This window comes from Chrysochloris asiatica, unplaced genomic scaffold (assembly GCF_000296735.1).
Source record: "Chrysochloris asiatica unplaced genomic scaffold, ChrAsi1.0 scaffold00017, whole genome shotgun sequence".
NCBI classification, from domain to species: Eukaryota; Metazoa; Chordata; class Mammalia; order Afrosoricida; family Chrysochloridae; genus Chrysochloris; species Chrysochloris asiatica.
The window spans coordinates 27,908,122-27,924,382 of NW_006408535.1; the positions used below are offsets into that span (position 1 = coordinate 27,908,122).

General features: G+C 45.2%; 1 protein-coding gene across 1 annotated transcript; it reads left to right on the plus strand.

The window, feature by feature from the left end:
* Positions 1-211: 211 nt before the first annotated feature.
* Positions 212-12,462, plus strand: DHRS1 (dehydrogenase/reductase (SDR family) member 1). The gene is made up of 8 exons (XM_006835387.1): positions 212-379; positions 5,297-5,440; positions 5,570-5,646; positions 10,587-10,719; positions 11,007-11,153; positions 11,704-11,773; positions 12,095-12,175; positions 12,326-12,462. Exons 1-8 carry the CDS (start codon positions 242-244, stop codon positions 12,460-12,462), a joined length of 927 nt encoding a protein of 308 aa, XP_006835450.1. The 5' UTR covers positions 212-241.
* The last annotated feature ends 3,799 nt before the right edge of the window (positions 12,463-16,261 follow it).

The following is a 16,261-nucleotide window of genomic DNA, read 5'->3' on the forward strand; positions in this document are numbered from 1 at the left end:
CTACAGTGCCCCACTAGGACGCCTTCACTCCATAGACCTCCCAAAAGGGACAGTAGCCTTGTCCTGGCACCCTACTCAGTGATCCCATCTGAAATTTATCTTCTCCCCTCATAAGATCCCAATCTTTGCTCCCCTTATTGCTCCAGTTGCCCCCATTCCACACAGAATTTATAGGATCCCCTCAAAGCAATTCTTTGCTTCTTCAGTTTTTTCCATTTCTTTCTGAATCTTGACAGTTCCCATGAAGGGCCAAGTGTGTGTGGTAACTGGTGCCTCTAGAGGAATCGGTCGTGGCATCGCCTTGCAGCTCTGCCAAGCGGGAGCCACAGTGTACATCACTGGCCGCTATATGGACACACTCCGGGCCACTGCTGAGGAGGTGAGTGCTTCCGATGCCACAGTAGGAAGAATCACCTAAGTGAGCCTTTCGGATTAACTTTCCTTCTCCACTTCTCCTATAGTCCTTTACCCCACACCATAATGTTCCTCAACAAAACAGGAATACTTACTCAAAGTGGGCTACTTACTCAAAGTGGGCTAGATAAACACCATCAATAACGTTACATCAGGTCAAGTTTGGCCACTAAGTTTTACTTAAGAAAACTTTCTGTTTGAGCCCTTCTGGAATTTTGCAATGGCAACAGGGTTATAGACCTGTGCTTCACTCTGTATTGGGCAAAAATTTATTGAACTGTTTATTCTCATTTGCAATTTAGACTTCCCATGGATGAACCTGGGGGACACTGTGCTGAGTGAAATAAGTCACAAAAAGACAAATAATGCATGAGACCTCTACTGTAAAAACTCAGAAAAAGGGGTTTTTTTTGTTGTTGTTGTTGTTTGTTTGTTTTAAATGTTTTATTGTGAATTATATGATAGTTTACATGGAAGAACATTAGTTTTATATTCATCCTATCGTATATCATTTCATTGCCATGGTTACAATTCCCTCCGTGCATCATCAACCAACCAAAGAGTATATACCCTGCAAGCCTGCCCCTCTCCCTCTCTGGGTCTAAAGTCCTCAGCTGCTCCGTCTCTCCACGTCATCGTCTCTGCCTCCATCTTAGGCATCGCTGCTTCTCTGGGTAGGGTCCTGCTCTCTGATCAAGAAAAGGTTCTTATGGTAAAAAAAAAGAAAAATATTTGATGGTGGCAGTGAAGGGAAAGTACTTCACAGGCTAGAGGGTAGACACATGTTAACTCAGTGTGTGGGAGGGCAATATGCAAGAAAAGAGAGGTTGGCAGAAGAATAATGAAGATACATGAAGACACAGGGATGTATTCAAATGCTAAAGGGGTTAGAGGTAAATAGTGATATATACACAATCTTGGAACAGCAGTGTTCTGTAGGTAGATACATGAACAGAGACACAGGTTGAGTGGGTGTGTGAGGAAGAGTGGGATACATATTTATCAATGGAGAAGGATATCGTGTTTGGATATCGTGTTTGGAGGGTCAGAGATAAAGAGGAAGACCCCAACGAGATGGATTGGCGCAGTGGCAGCATCAGTGGGCTCACACATAGCAACGATTGTGAGGTTGGCCCAGGATTGGGCAGTGTTTTGTTCTGTTGTGCATAGGGTTGCTATGAGTCGGTACCAATTCCATGGCACCCAACAACAACAACATCACAAAAATAAAAGAGTTTGAAGGAAGATATTTGTACATGGGTATTTACCTTTCCAGCAAACACAACTATAAATGTGATGTAGCATACAGTGAATAAAATGATGAAAAGTTCTTAGATACTACCAAACATCTTAAGGCAATGAGTTGCTGGGACCGGGGTCTCAGAACCATAGTCTCAAGGTACATCATAGTCAACTGGCATAATGTAGGCCACAAAGATAGTGTTCTACATCCTACTTTGGTGAGTAGCAGCTGAAATCTTAAAAGCTCATGGGCGGCTGTCTGATAACAGCTATTGGTCTCTCCATGTGCGAAAGAAAGAAGAGTGGTAAGAATTGAAGAGGCTTGGAATCAATTAGTACAGTGTACTACTGGAACCTGTGAACATCTGTTCCCAAGACTCTGAAACCAGAAGAATTAGACGGTGCCCAGCTACCACTACCAACTGCTCTGAAAGAGGAGCACATTAAAAGGTCTGGGGTAGAGTGGCAGAAAATGTGGAACAAAACTCAGTGGGTTTTTTTTGTTGTTGTTTTTTGTTTTTTTTAACAAAGACCAGGCTTACTGATCATAAAGAGATGGGAGAAACCTGAGACTATGGGCCTTGACCACCCCTCAGGCCTGGAAAGGAACTCTCCTTGTGGCCCAATTTTCAACCAAGCAGTAGATGGATATGTGGCAGGGACAATACTGGTGAGGTGTGCTCACCATGGAATGGTTAATCATTCAAAATCAAAAGGGCAACATTTACCCAAGGACAAAGTTGAGAAGGGATGCAAAGGGGGTTGGAATGGAAATAGAACCCCAGGGAGGAAATGGGATCACTGTTGTTGCATGGAGGGGATTGCAATCACGGAGATGAAGCAAAGTGTGTGATTTTTTAAAATGTGAAACTGATGATCTTGTAGTAAACCTTCACTGAATTCATAATAAAATCTTAGGCTTCCCTACTAGATTTCAGTGCAATAAATATTTGGGTGCCTGTGATTTGCAGGCACTAGGAAAAGCACTGAAATTGCCAAGGTTACTGAAATATAATCTCTACTCTTAAAAGATAAAATTCAAAAAGAAACCAGATGCAGAGACTGATCATCGCAATGTAATATGAACATGGTAAATAGTAAGAGGAAGGTGTGCATGGAATATACTGAAAGTGCAGAAGGGGACCATGGAGATCATATGAGGAATGGTCAGGTAAAGTCCCTGGAGAAGGTGGTTTTTAAACTGAGTCTTAAAAGGTGAGAAACAGGTAAGGAAATTTAGGAAAGCCTTTAGCAAAGGGGGATCCACAAGCAGACAGACAGTGAGTGATGACAGAATGTGTTTGTCGTGACAAGTACTGTCAGAACCTAAGAGAACAGTGTGGGCAGGAAGCAGAGAATGGGTCTTAGAAAGCTGTGGTAGAGAACACTGACTTTATTCTTTAAGAGATGGGGATTGTTTTAGTGAAAACACTAGACTGAACTCCAATAGAAATTGAAACAAAAATCTTATTGAAAGAATGAAAATCATTTTGTGAAATGGGAAAATATTTACAGACATCCATGCAAAATTTTCCCATGCAGGGAGAACAGTAAGGGTTTAAAATCATGTATTTAAAAAAAGATTAAGGAGCCTGGTAGTGTAGTGGATTACAAAATGGACTGCTAACTGCAAGGTCAGCAATTTGAATCTACCAGTTGCTCTTTGGGAGAAAGATGAGACTTTCTGCTCCTGCAAAAATGTACAGCCGGAAACCCTACACTGGCTCACTCTGAATCCGAACCAACTGGGAGGTACACCACCACTACCAACCACCAAACAAAAGATTTGTGCCGACAGGCACATGGGGAGGGAGAGGAATCATGGCAACAGTTACAATGCATTTGTTAAATTACAAACTAAAACATTTTCTTAGCATCATAAACTTTTTTGTTACATTCTGAGTTCTGAGGTTATAATATCCTGAGAACTGTTTAATAAAGCTTCATGCCAGGGGCTAATTTTCTGTTACACCTGCAGTCTAACAAACTTAGTCTTTTCCTTAGTAACAACTTTACAAAGTACTGAGGTGTTCCGCTCCAGTAAAGATTTATAGCCTCAACAGGGTCCTGTCGTGTAGCTATGATCAGACTACTCCACAGCACACCACCAGTAGAAACACAGTACAAAATCCCAGGGAGTTAAACTGTAATTTGGGAGTCTTGATACATACTTTGCTATAAAGTTATTTACATGTTCTAACTTCATTTAACCTTTTCAGTTCTGTTTCCTAACTTCCTGCTGACCAAGGCACCTGCCTTCTCTGCAGCCAGCTGCACAAACATTCTTAACAGGCAGCAAGCAATTCTTTATCCAGGTTAGAGATCCTGACTTTTGCCTTCTTTGTTTTTCAAGCAGCAACACTTTTGACAAAAAGACTGAATGCCTTCTTTAAAAAATTAGAAATGAAAAAAAAATTATAAATCAATACTTAGTTTAATTCAAAATGGAGTTGTTAACTTCCTTCTGAAGTCACCCAATTCAGATGTGCCAGTATCTCATGAGGTTTTTGAAACGTTTACATCCTCAGGATCCAGTTGGAACTGAAGAATAAAATGGCCAGATCTGTGTTTGAGATTGTTCTTACTGACTGTGGTCATGGTCATTGTTGTTGTTAAGTACCGTGGAACCAGTTCCAACTCTTAGTGAGTGATGGTTATATGCTGTGTAGTGATGGTTGTGTGCCGTGGAGTCGGTTCTGACTCATAGCGACCCTGTACAGGGTTTCCGAGGCTAGAAATCTTTACAGGAGCAGAAAGCCTCATCTTTCTCCCACGGAACGGCTGGTAGCTTGGAACTGCTGGTAGCTTGGAACTGCTGGTAGCTTGGAACTGCTGGTAGCTTGGAACTGCTGGTAGCTTGGAACTGCTGACCTTGAGGTTGTTGTTGTTGTTGTTGTTGTTAAGTGCCGTCGAGTCGGTTCCGACCCATAGCGACCCTGAACAGGTTTCCGAGGCTGTAAATCTTGACGGAAGCAGAAAGCCTCATCTTTCTCCCGCAGAGCAGCTGGTAGTTTCGAACTGCTTTATTGACTATAGTGTGTAGAATTAATTTAGGGTCAGGCGAGCAGTCAGAAGGCATTATAGCAGCTCAGGCAAGAAGGTAAAAGGTGGAATCTGGAGCATGAATCAGGAGGATAGGAGGTTTGTTCTTGAATAACTCACCAGTCTTCCTCTGAAGTTAGAGGAGGGAGAGCATTTATAAAGAACACAGCCGAATGGGAAGTAGAAATATGTCCTGCATAAGAGCTTTGATATCTCAGTTACCAAGAGATAGAATGATGGTAAGAGGACTGGAATCATATGGTAGCTCAAGGTGAGTGATGGGAGATGGGAACCACCAAAGATAAGGAAAGGATAGTTACTCATTTCTCTAGAGAATTTTCCTCCTATTTGTCCTTAAAGTGCAGTGAATGTTCATTCTAAATAAGAGATCCCGATCCACCTGGCTCTGGAGCCTACGGAGTGGAGGAAGGACTATCATTCATGAAACTCCTCAAATAGACACCAGAGGGCAGTATGACCTGACATGTTCCCTCAGTTGGTAGCTATGCCTGCTGTGGCTCCCAGGCCCACTTTGGCTGGGGAAGTTACATTATGTCATAGGCAACTGTGAATTTATATGCCCTCTGTCCCTCTCCAGGCACAATCCCGAGGAGGCCGATGTGTGCCCGTGGTGTGTGATTCAAGCCAGGAGAGCGAAGTGCGAAGCCTGTTTGAGCAGGTGGACCGTGAGCAGCATGGGCGCCTGGATGTGCTAGTCAACAATGCCTATGCCGGGGTCCAGGTGCACTTTGAACTCTAATCCCAGCTCCGTGCTTCTGACTTCCCCTCGAACTCCTCTCATTGTCCCATCTGTTACCCAACCCCTCATACCCTCTTGCCTTCAGACCATCACCCTCCTCATGCCTTCTAGGTGATCCTCAACAACAAGAAAGCGTTCTGGGAAAGCCCCACCTCCTTGTGGGATGACATCAACAATGTCGGACTCAGGTGGGTGCCCCCCCTTGCCCCATTACATGGGCCTCAGCTCCCCTTGTTCCTTTAGCCAGACCAAAGGTTGAGGACTGAGGCCTTGCTGCATAAGCCCTCCTCTCCTGTTCTTTCTAGCCCTCCCCTATCTCTTCTCCTTTCTGTCCCATTTGTCCTACCAAACACATCTGTAGAACTGTCTTCCAGGTACATCTACACCTGGCAATGTCAACTTTTGCCTTTTTTCTATCAGTCATTTTTATCAGAATAAGCCTTTGGCTGCTCTCCTTCCTTGGTAGTGGTGATGGTTCTGTGCCGTGGAGTCGGTTCTGACCCATAGCCACCCTATACAGAGTTTCTGAGGCTGTAAATCTCTACGGGAGCAGAAAGCCTCATTTTTTTCTTGCAGAACAGCTGTTAGTTTTGAACTGCTGACCTTAAGGTTCACAGCCCAAATCGTGGAAGCCTCCTTCCCTCAATAGGTACACCAAAATGGCTAGAGTTAAAAAATGGCTTTACTTTAGATCCAGACAAGATTAATAAGAAAAAGTGAGTGCCAGCCCTCCTTTCCACATCCTAACTCCTGACCCATAGACATACATGGGTATTCCCAGATCAGAGGAGAGGAAACAGGGTTGTCAAGAGACCCACTTATTTGACACAGGAGTGAAGGAAAAAACAACATTTGGGATTGATGCAACCTAATATGTACCAGCTGAGTCCTTGGGTGGAGCCAGTGCTTACTGTGCTTGGCTATTAACCAGAAGATTGAAGATTGAAATCCACCCAAGCAAGGTACCTCAGAAGAAAGGCCTGGTGATCTACTTCCGAAAAGGCAGCCATTGAAAATTCCATAGGACACAATTCTGCTTGGATGCAAATGGGGTCTTCATGAGCCAGAACTGACTCGATAGCAACTGGTTTGGGTTTTATGTCTCTGTCTATTACTAATTTATCATTATTTATCCCTCAGATAATTAAACTACACTCAATGAACGTGGGAGCATTCAAGAGATTATCTATAAATCTGTGATGAGTGTTTAAGAACACCACGGCTCCAATTCTGGTACTCTGAAAGCAATCCAAAATATGCAGGAATAGAGTGTGGTTATGATTTCCAAAATGGAAGAAAGATTGTACGTACAGAGGGAGATGATCAGCCTAGAGGCATGAAAAGAAAGCTCAGAGATCTGGAAATTGGCAGTGCCCACTTCCATAGCCCTCCAAAGAGAGGGTCTTTCCACATCCTCATCTCTTGAGGCTCAGGATTTTGAGCCCACGGGCCGAGGCTCAGACCCCCAGACCCTGGGCCCTGATGAATTAATTGTCCAAGTAAAGGCCACATTATAATAATCCTGGTAGCCCACCAATACCTATCACTGCAGCCCCTCGCCCCCACATACACACACATTCATAGCACCTTTCCTCTGCGTTACCTTGGACTGGGCCTTCCTTTTGAAACTCTAACTCTATTTGTTTTAATTTTGTTAAGTGCCACCGAGTTGGTTCCAACTCATAGCAACTTGTATAGGGTTTCTGAGGAGTGGCTGAGGAGTGTGTTTGAACCGTATCTTACATCTGGACTTGTTTTAATTTGGAAGATCCTAATTGTTCCCAATACAGGGTCGCTGTGGGTTGGAATTGACTCGAAGGCACTTAACAACAACACCAATTGTTACCCATGGCAAAAGAATTGTTTGTTTTTATTACCAAATATGTATTATACAAGAGGACTTCAAAAAGTTCATGGAAAAATGGAATTAAAAGATAATGGAATTTTTCCACAAAACAAAAATCAAAAGACCTGTGTAATCTTATTTTTCTCACTACTACTCATCCCTCCTTCCCTGGAGCTTGTTGTTGTTGATAGGTGCTATCAAGTCTACGCCAACTTGTAGTGATCCTGTGTACAACAGAATGAAACTCTGCCCAGTCCTACACCATCCTATCCTCACAATTGTTGTTGCGCTTGAGCCCACTGCTGCTGCCACTGTGTCAATCCATATCGTTGGGGGTCTTCCCTCCACTTTACCAAGCATGATTTTTCCTCCTGATAATATGTTCAAAGTATGAGAGACAAGTTTTGCCATCTTGGCTTCTAAAGAGCATCTGGCTGTCCTTCTTCCAACACAAATAGCTATGAATAATCTGGGATGTGGCACTGTAGGATAAACACTGGACCGCTAACCACAAGGTCAGCAGGTAAAACCCACTAGCCACTACTCAGAAACCCCATATAGGCTTGCTATGAACTGAAACTGACTTGACAGCACTTAACAACGACATAGATTCTTTCCGATTTTTCTCATAAATAGCTCTCATTCTTTTTAATATCTAGAAAATAGTCTAGTGGGCGTATAAAAGATCCCATTAGTTTATAATGGCATGAGAACAAAGGAGAGTATCTTTCCCCCATGTCCTCAATAGTGCAAGACTTTCCATCTTTATCAAAACCCTAACAAGTCAAAAATATCTCAATGTTGTCTTCATTGACATTTCTTTAATTATTAGTGAGGTTGAGCTTTTTTTCCCTTTTATTTATTGACTGTATTCTTTTATGAATTAACATTTGTATTATTACATTAGTCTTTTTTTTTTAAGCTTTAAATGTGAATTGAGTGACAATTTACATGGGAGAACACCAGTTTTACACTCATCCTATAGTATTTTGTTTCATTGCAATGATTACAATCCCCTCCCTCATTATCATTCAACAGTATTTGCGTCTATTCCCTGTTTGTTTATTTTTTGATGTGCACAAAAACACTCAGGAGTATATAATCATTTAAACAACCCAAAAGAACATTCTACAAGCCTGCCTCCTGGCCACCAGCACACAGCCTTTCTCTTTCCATGAGTCTAGAGTCCTCAGCTGCTCTATCTATGTCCTCATCTCTGCCTCCATCTTTGGTGTCGCTGCTTCTCTGGATAGGATCCCACATTCCGCTCATGCTCTTCTCCCTTGATGGTCCTAGGAACCTCTTTTCCTGGACTGTAAGATGAATTACTCCCCCCTTTATGTTACAAACCTTCTACCTTTACAGTTTTGATAATCACTATTAGTCATGATAACAATAACTCATACATTAGTCTTTTCACACTGATTTATAAGAGATCTTTGTACAACAAGATTTCTTTGACATATATTTTATAAATATTTCCTCCATTTATTTTTTTGCATGCAAACTGTCCACACACTGTATATATCCAAACCCACTGCCATCTAGTTGATTCCAACACAGTCACCCTCTACATAGAGTCTGAGACGGTAAATCTTTACTGGAGCAGACAGACCCATCTTTCTCCAAGACACTGTATGTAAATTGTTGATAAGTGCCAGCTCATAGTGACCCTGTGGTTTACAGCTAGTGTTGAAGCCACCACATGCCCCACTCCACCTATTGTTATTGTTGTGTGTGCCATTGAGTCAGTTCCAACTCATAGTGGCTCGGTGTAGGATTTTTGAGGAGCAGCTGGTGAGTTTGAACCACCAACCTTGAGGTTCAAACTGACCTTGAGGTCGAGTGCTTGTCCTGCGGCGCCACACCAAGACTCCATATATACTCACACACACAAACACACACACACACACACATATATATATAACAAAATGTTCATTGAAAAAATGGATTTACAAGATAATACAATTTTTCCACACATTTTTTGAGGCTCTCTCATGTGTATGTGTGTGTATGTATGTATATGTTTTACTTTTAGAAATCAAATCTGTCTTTTTTTCTTATAGTTTCTATTTTGGTGGTGGTGGTGGTGGTGTTAAGTGGCATCAAGTCAGTTTCAACTCATAGCAACCCTGTATAGGGTTTCCAAGGAGTAGGTGGTGAGCTTGAACCACAGACCTTTCAATTCAAACCAGCCTTGTAATCCAGCACATTAACCCACATACTAAGAAAATTCCTTCTTACCTGAAGTTTATTAACAGCTTCATGCATGTTTTCTTTTTTAATGTTTAATACATTTGTGCTTCCATTTTTTATATTCAAATACTTAATCCTTTTGGAATTCATTTTGCAGTAACAAGTGAAGTAGAGAGCCAGCACCTCACCCACCCCCACTGTGGCTGGCCAGTCCTCCTGAATGTATTTCTTGAAGGAGCCATCTTTCCCCATTGACTTGAAATGCTCCCTTTATATACACTGTATTCTCATTCAAACTTTCATGTGATTCTTGACTATTTTGTTCCACAGACTTGTCTGTCTGGTAAGAGATACAATGTCATTACTGTCCATTTTAGTACACGAGGGGAACACATCCTCCTTACTCCCCATACATTGTTGTTCTTTTTTCAGGGTTTTCGTAGCTAGTCTCACAGTTTATGCTCATTGAGGTTTTGATTATTTTATCAAGTCCTCCAAAATTCTTCCAGAAATCAAAATATAGACATAAAATTTAATGTAATGTATTGATTGACTTCATTAGAATTGATGTTTTACATGTTGCTTCTTTTTATCTGTGAACAAATTCTGTCTGCATTTGTTTCTATTGGACAGAATTTACAGGGTTTCTTTCTTTTTTTACATTTGTAAGTCTCCTATACATTTCTTGGGAGTCCTAGTGTGGTGCTATAGGATAAGAACTGCAAGGTTGGCAGTTCAAACCTTCCAGCAGCTCCTCTGTAACCCTATACAGGGTAGCTGTGAGTCAGAACCAACTCAATGACACTTAACAACAACAACATGCATTTAAGTATCCTCCCCCATCACCCCAGGTATTTTATGTTTGTCATTACTACTGTGAGTTTTATTCCATCACATCTTCTAACCATTAGTATTTCTCATCTGCCCTTGGTTGGTTTTTCTCTTTCGTGTCTGCAGTCTTTCCTCTGCTGATTACAGCCACTAGAGGGCAGAGGATGCCTATGGTGTAGGGAGAAGGGGCACTGAAGCAGCAGCCGAGCACTGAGCCGTGTTCATTCCTTTTTCTTCCCCCATCCTGTCTTCCAGAGGCCACTACTTGTGCTCCGTGTATGGGGCACGGCTGATGGTACCAGCTGGCCGAGGGCTCATCGTGGTCATCTCCTCCCTTGGGGGACTGCAGTATGCCTTCAACGTTCCCTATGGTGTGGGCAAAGCTGCGGTGAGGACCCAGTGGCAGATGGCCTAGAAAGCATTATGGAACTGTAATATTACCCATGGCTCAGGAAATACAGTCGGAACGATAAGGCCGCCCCTCTCCTTCTGCCCCTCTGTGGACAGTTTCTTTGCTTGGGCTTCTCTGCACCAGCCAGAGTAGCATCTCAATGGAGAAGGTGGGCTGTTGAGCTCTCAGGGCTCCAAGGATGGACAGGGGGCAGAGAAGGGGTAGAGAAGGAAGATGACATGGCCAAGTGCTCTGATGCTCATCCTGCCTCTGTCCCTCCACAGTGCGACAGACTTGCTGCTGACTGCGCCCATGAGCTGCGACACCATGGGGTCAGCTACGTGTCTCTGTGGCCGGGGCTGGTGCAGACAGAACTGCTAAAGGAGCACATAGCCAAGGAGGACACTACTGAGGATCCCCTGATGAAGCAGGTTGGCAAAGGGAGAGGGTGTGAGAGGCAGAGAAAGCAGAGGAAGCAGCCTCTCCAGCCACAGTGATATGACCATCGCAACAGCAATAGTAACTACTCCAGCCCATCGAGTACTTACTGTGGCCAGAGCACAGAGCTGAGCCATATACACAGGCTAGTTCCCTTCATCCTGTAAGGAAGATACAATCTCCACTTTACAGATGGAGAAACTGAAGCTCAGAGAGGGTAAGGAGCTTGCTCAAAGTCACATGTCCTAACTAGGAAGGCTTACTAGGAAAGTAGAAAGGCTGTAGAGCTCTGGAGCCCATGCTCTTGGCCCCCACATTGAACTACTAACCTGAAAGGTCCAGACATCAGTCAGCACCCCCAGATCCTCCCATTCCAGAAAGACAGTGGGCCCTGATACCAGGGTATAGGCTCATTAGGATGTGGGGGAAGGGTGGGTCCTGCCCTGGAGCAAGGATGACCTCTCCTTGTGTAGAAGTTGAAGGGGGGTGGGGGGGAGGATGCTTTTGAATATTAACTCTTCATTTCTCTGTCCTGTGTTTCAGATCAAATCTGTTTTCTCATCTGCGGAGACCACGGAAATGAGTGGCAAATGTATTGTGGCTTTGGCAACAGGTGACAAGGTTGGGGACAACTGGCCACAAGAAAGGGCATGGAGGATATGCAGGACAGTGTCAGCCAGAGCTGGGTCCTGGTTTGGGAAATGGCTTAGGAATAAACTCTTCTTTTCTTTAATGTCTAGAGGCCCAAAGGGTCAGGATTCGCAGTGTGAGGTTTGGAACCCTTAGGGAACTGGTTGCTAGGTGGTGTGGTTAGGAGCCAGGGGCCCAGGAACCTTCCCAAAACTGAATTCTTAGTGGTGCCCTGCCCATTGAGCCCGAACCCTGTTCCCCTGCGCTGCTCCTGTGTCATCTCCAGCTATACATGTGCTCACAGACCCTGATATCCTGAGCCTGAGTGGGAAGGTGCTGCCATCCTGTGACCTTGCTCGACGCTACGGCCTCCAGGATGTAGATGGTAAGAGCAGCTCAGTTCCTGCGTACTCCTCCTCGCTCTTTCTGTGTCCCTTCTCTCCTCACATCCCACTCAATCTCTTCAGCCAAGATTGGGGTGTCCAATGGGTGAGAGATAAGGGTCTAATCCTCCTCGTCTTCCTCTTGTCCCCAGGCCGCCCCGTCCCAGATTTTCTGTCAGTGAGTTCTCTTCTCACCCACGTCCCCAGCCTGAGTTGGCTGGCCTCCTACTTGCCGGGCTTCCTCCGCATGCCCAAATGGATCATGACCCTCTATGCTAGCAAATTCTAATGCGCCTGGCCTGGTGTCTAACTCTACATCTCCTACAGCTAAGGGTGGCCTTTCTCGGTGGAACAAGACAGATTTTCTCATCCATTCAGATGCTCGACATGCTGTGCATCCTTAATGAGTTTCAGGGACCCTCACAGGTCCTTCTTTGTGTCTTTGCTTTCCTTGTACCAACATTTTATTTTGGACATTTTACCTTTGCACGAATCGGGCTGCAAACCTTAAGGTCAGCAGTTCGAAACTACCAGCTGTTCCACGGGACAAAGATGAGGCTTTCTGCTCCCCTAAAGACTTACAGCCTCAGAAACACTGTTGCTATGAGTTGGAACCAACTCCAGGGCACATAACCACCACCACTACCACCTTTGCATTGAAATGTGCCTTGGGCGTTAATAAAGGTCTCATTTATCCTTCAGCATGTTTTTGAGTACTGATTTTGCCCTCCACAAAATGTGAAGTATTTGGAAGACTCAAAGCTGTGCAAACATTGCAGTTCTCAGGAGCTCTGTCCCCAGGACCTGTTCCATGCTTCCACAACCCTAGGCAGGAGCACACCCTCACCTCAAGCTGCTGTCCCACCCCTCACTCCTCATCTCTTCAGGGGTTCCTGCTGCCTTCTAGATGGCTCTGACCAAGCAGTAGTGGAGTTTATGATTTCCAGGAATGTGGGAGGCAAATTCTATCCAAGTCCAAGTCAGAGGTAGAGGCGGGAGCTGGTATTGAATCTGACACTTATTTCCTTCCTGCCTGTACGAAAACAACCTGGATAACTTTCTGCAGAACTGACTGCATGAGTCTTTTGAGCTGTCTTCCTGATCAAGGCCTTGTTCCAGCCTGAGTCAAGTTGACAGGGGCTGTGTTCCAAGAGAAGCCAAACACCATTCTGAGGGAGCATTCCAGCCACCATTAACCAGGAAAGGTGATGGATGCAGGGACTGATCAAAGGATCTGAGGTTCCAACTTGCAGAACAAGTCACTGAGGAAAAATTAAAATGGGGTCCTGAAGGCCCCTTTGGACCTGTGAGTGGGGAGGAGGTCACTGACAGGAAAGTGGAATGGTGAGGTGAGGTGTGGTGAGTGACTGGAGTCAGAGGTCAGGCACAGTGAGTGAAAAATATGCTCGGAAGCCCCACAGGAACCTGGGCCCAATGCAAGAAGCAGTGGCAGAGCCCAGAGCTGTCCTGCCTTCCTTACCCCGCTCCCACTTATCTGTAACCCACCAAGGCCTTGGCATTGTCTGAGGTATTATGTGAGATATCTGGTCCCTTCATTTGTTTGGCCTCACATTCCTGGAGAGCCCCCCACCCCCACCCCATGGCGACCTCAGGATTCACTTTGCTGCAGCTCCACCCACACTGTCCATCCCTGTCCTCAACCCCACACCCCAACATACTGGCTCCTCCTCCTTGAGTCATTTTACTCATGCCCTCTCAGCCTTCCCATCCTTCCCAGATGCTCCTCAGCACACCCTCATCTCTTCCCCACAAGCCCCTCTGCTTCCTGGGATATCTGCTTCCCATTCAGTCTTTGCTGCAGCTGCCTCTGGGTATGGATATGAGCTCTGGGTTAGGACTGGGTGGGGAGGGACAGGGACTATAGGCAGGCCATATATGAGACAAAGGTCCACTTTCAAAGTGCTCTCTAAAATTGAAGAATTGCTGGGTGGTATGACAGAACTGTACAACACATCAGGGACCACGGGAGGACCAGGAAATCAAGCACAAGTGAGTTCACCTGGCTCTCCTCCCCAGCCTGGGAAACCTCCCTGCGGTGGTTGTAAGATTGCTATCCTTTCCTTTCTCTATAAAACTTCATCTCTGCAGCAATTCTTCACCTCAGGCAACCAGGGGCACCTGGTCTTCCCTTTCCCTCCCTGATCCCCTTGACCTGCCACGCACACATGCCTGTGGGTCATCCCCAGCACCTCAGGACCTCCAGCTTGACCAGTCTGACCTGGCCCATGTTGAGCTGCAGAGGAGGCAGGAATTGGTTGGGATTGAGCCAGGACTAAGGAAGGGCACAGACTGTCTTCTGTCCACTGGATGGCCTTGTTGGATAGAAGGCCATGGCCCTTGGCATCAGGAAATTCAACATGGGCCCACTGTGAAGGTAAACAATTGTTACCAGCCAGGGCCCAGGCAAAGGCCCATCTCAGAGTCAGGTGAAGAGGGACTGAAAGATAAACTTGGTAATTGGGGAATCTGGGAGAGAAAAGAGACCTGTGTTAGGCTTGGTCAGCTTTGTATGATTTTTGTCAGCAAGTATGAACACGCACACCCCTATCTGCAAATGAATAGATCTTGGATCCTCCTCACAGGAAAGGTGGTTCCAGAATAAACAAGCAAAGTCAACCTCAACAGACAGACAATGCCAAGAGGTAGGTGTGGCTGTGCCTGGTGGTGCCAGCATCCTCCGAGGGGCTTGTGCAAGAGTTACAAAGGTGACTTGGCATGGACTTTGGCTGTCAGTTTAACATATCACTACAGGGGGTGAGATAATTCATGCTTACTGAATGCCTGCAATCACCTCAACACTTTACCGGGGTCTTAGTTCTGCCAAATGATATAAGGAATGTCACCTTCGTTGTTTACAGCTAAGGAAACTGACTCCAAAAAATTGATGAATCTGGCCGGGTTACAAATCTAAACAGCAAGTAATATCTGGATTTAACCAATCTGATTCCCAAGTGCATTCTTTCCCCTGCATCACGCTTTTTTTTCTTTTTTGTGAAGTGGGGGTTGGTAGGGAGGGAGTAAGGAGTCCTGGTGATGTACTTGGTTAAGCACTCAGATGCTAATTAAAAGGTTTGCAGTTATTGGTCAGTGGTTCTTGGCCATGGTATCCTGCTTCAACAATGTTTGAACAGAATTCGGCAATTGCCAGCCTTCCCACAACTGGCCACTCCCAACCAGCCTTCCACCACCTCCCAGCAGCGCCCTCAGACACCTGAGGGCCCCCACTGCTACTGCAGCACTGCGCAGTCCCTGTGGTGATGACAGACCCCATCCCCGTCCAAGATGCGCCGGAACGACAACCAGAATTTGGAGGTCACCTTCAACCGCCAGTTCAATCTGGAGCTCTTTGCCTCGTGCATCTAGCTGTCCATGTCTTACTGCTTCAACCGCAAGCAATTATGTGGCTTTGAAGAATCTGACATTTTTTCTCACAGATTTCGCCAGGAGCGAGAACATGCAGACAAACTGATGAAGCTGCAGAACGAATGAGGTGGCTGAGAATTTCCCTTCAGGATATGCATGACTGGGGCTGAATGCAAAGCAGTGTTGGTTACATTTGGAGGAAGTGTTCATCAGTCACTACTGGAATTGCACAAACTGGCTATAAGGGAGTCAAAACGGGAACTGGAATTCTTCCCAGCCAACTTTCTTTCAGCTAACAGCCCAAGCCCAAACCGAACCCACTGCCATGGAGTGGATTCCAATTCATTGTTGTTGTTGGTAGGTGCCATTGAGTCAGTACAGACTCACAGTGACCTTATGCACAGCAGATCGAAACACTGCCTGATCCTGGGCCGACCTCACTACCATTGCCACACTTGAGTCCATCGATGCTGCCACTTGGCCAATCCATCTTGTTGGGGGTCTTCTTCTTTTTCTCTGATCCTCCACCTTACCAAACATGATATCCTTCTCCAGCGACTGGTCCCTCCCGACAGTAGGTCCCAAGTATGAGAGATGAAGTTTGACCATCTTGGCCTCCAAGGAGCACTCTGGCTGCACTTCTTCCAAAATGGATCTATTGGTTCTTTTGGCAGCCCACGGCACTTTCAATATTCTCCTCCAAC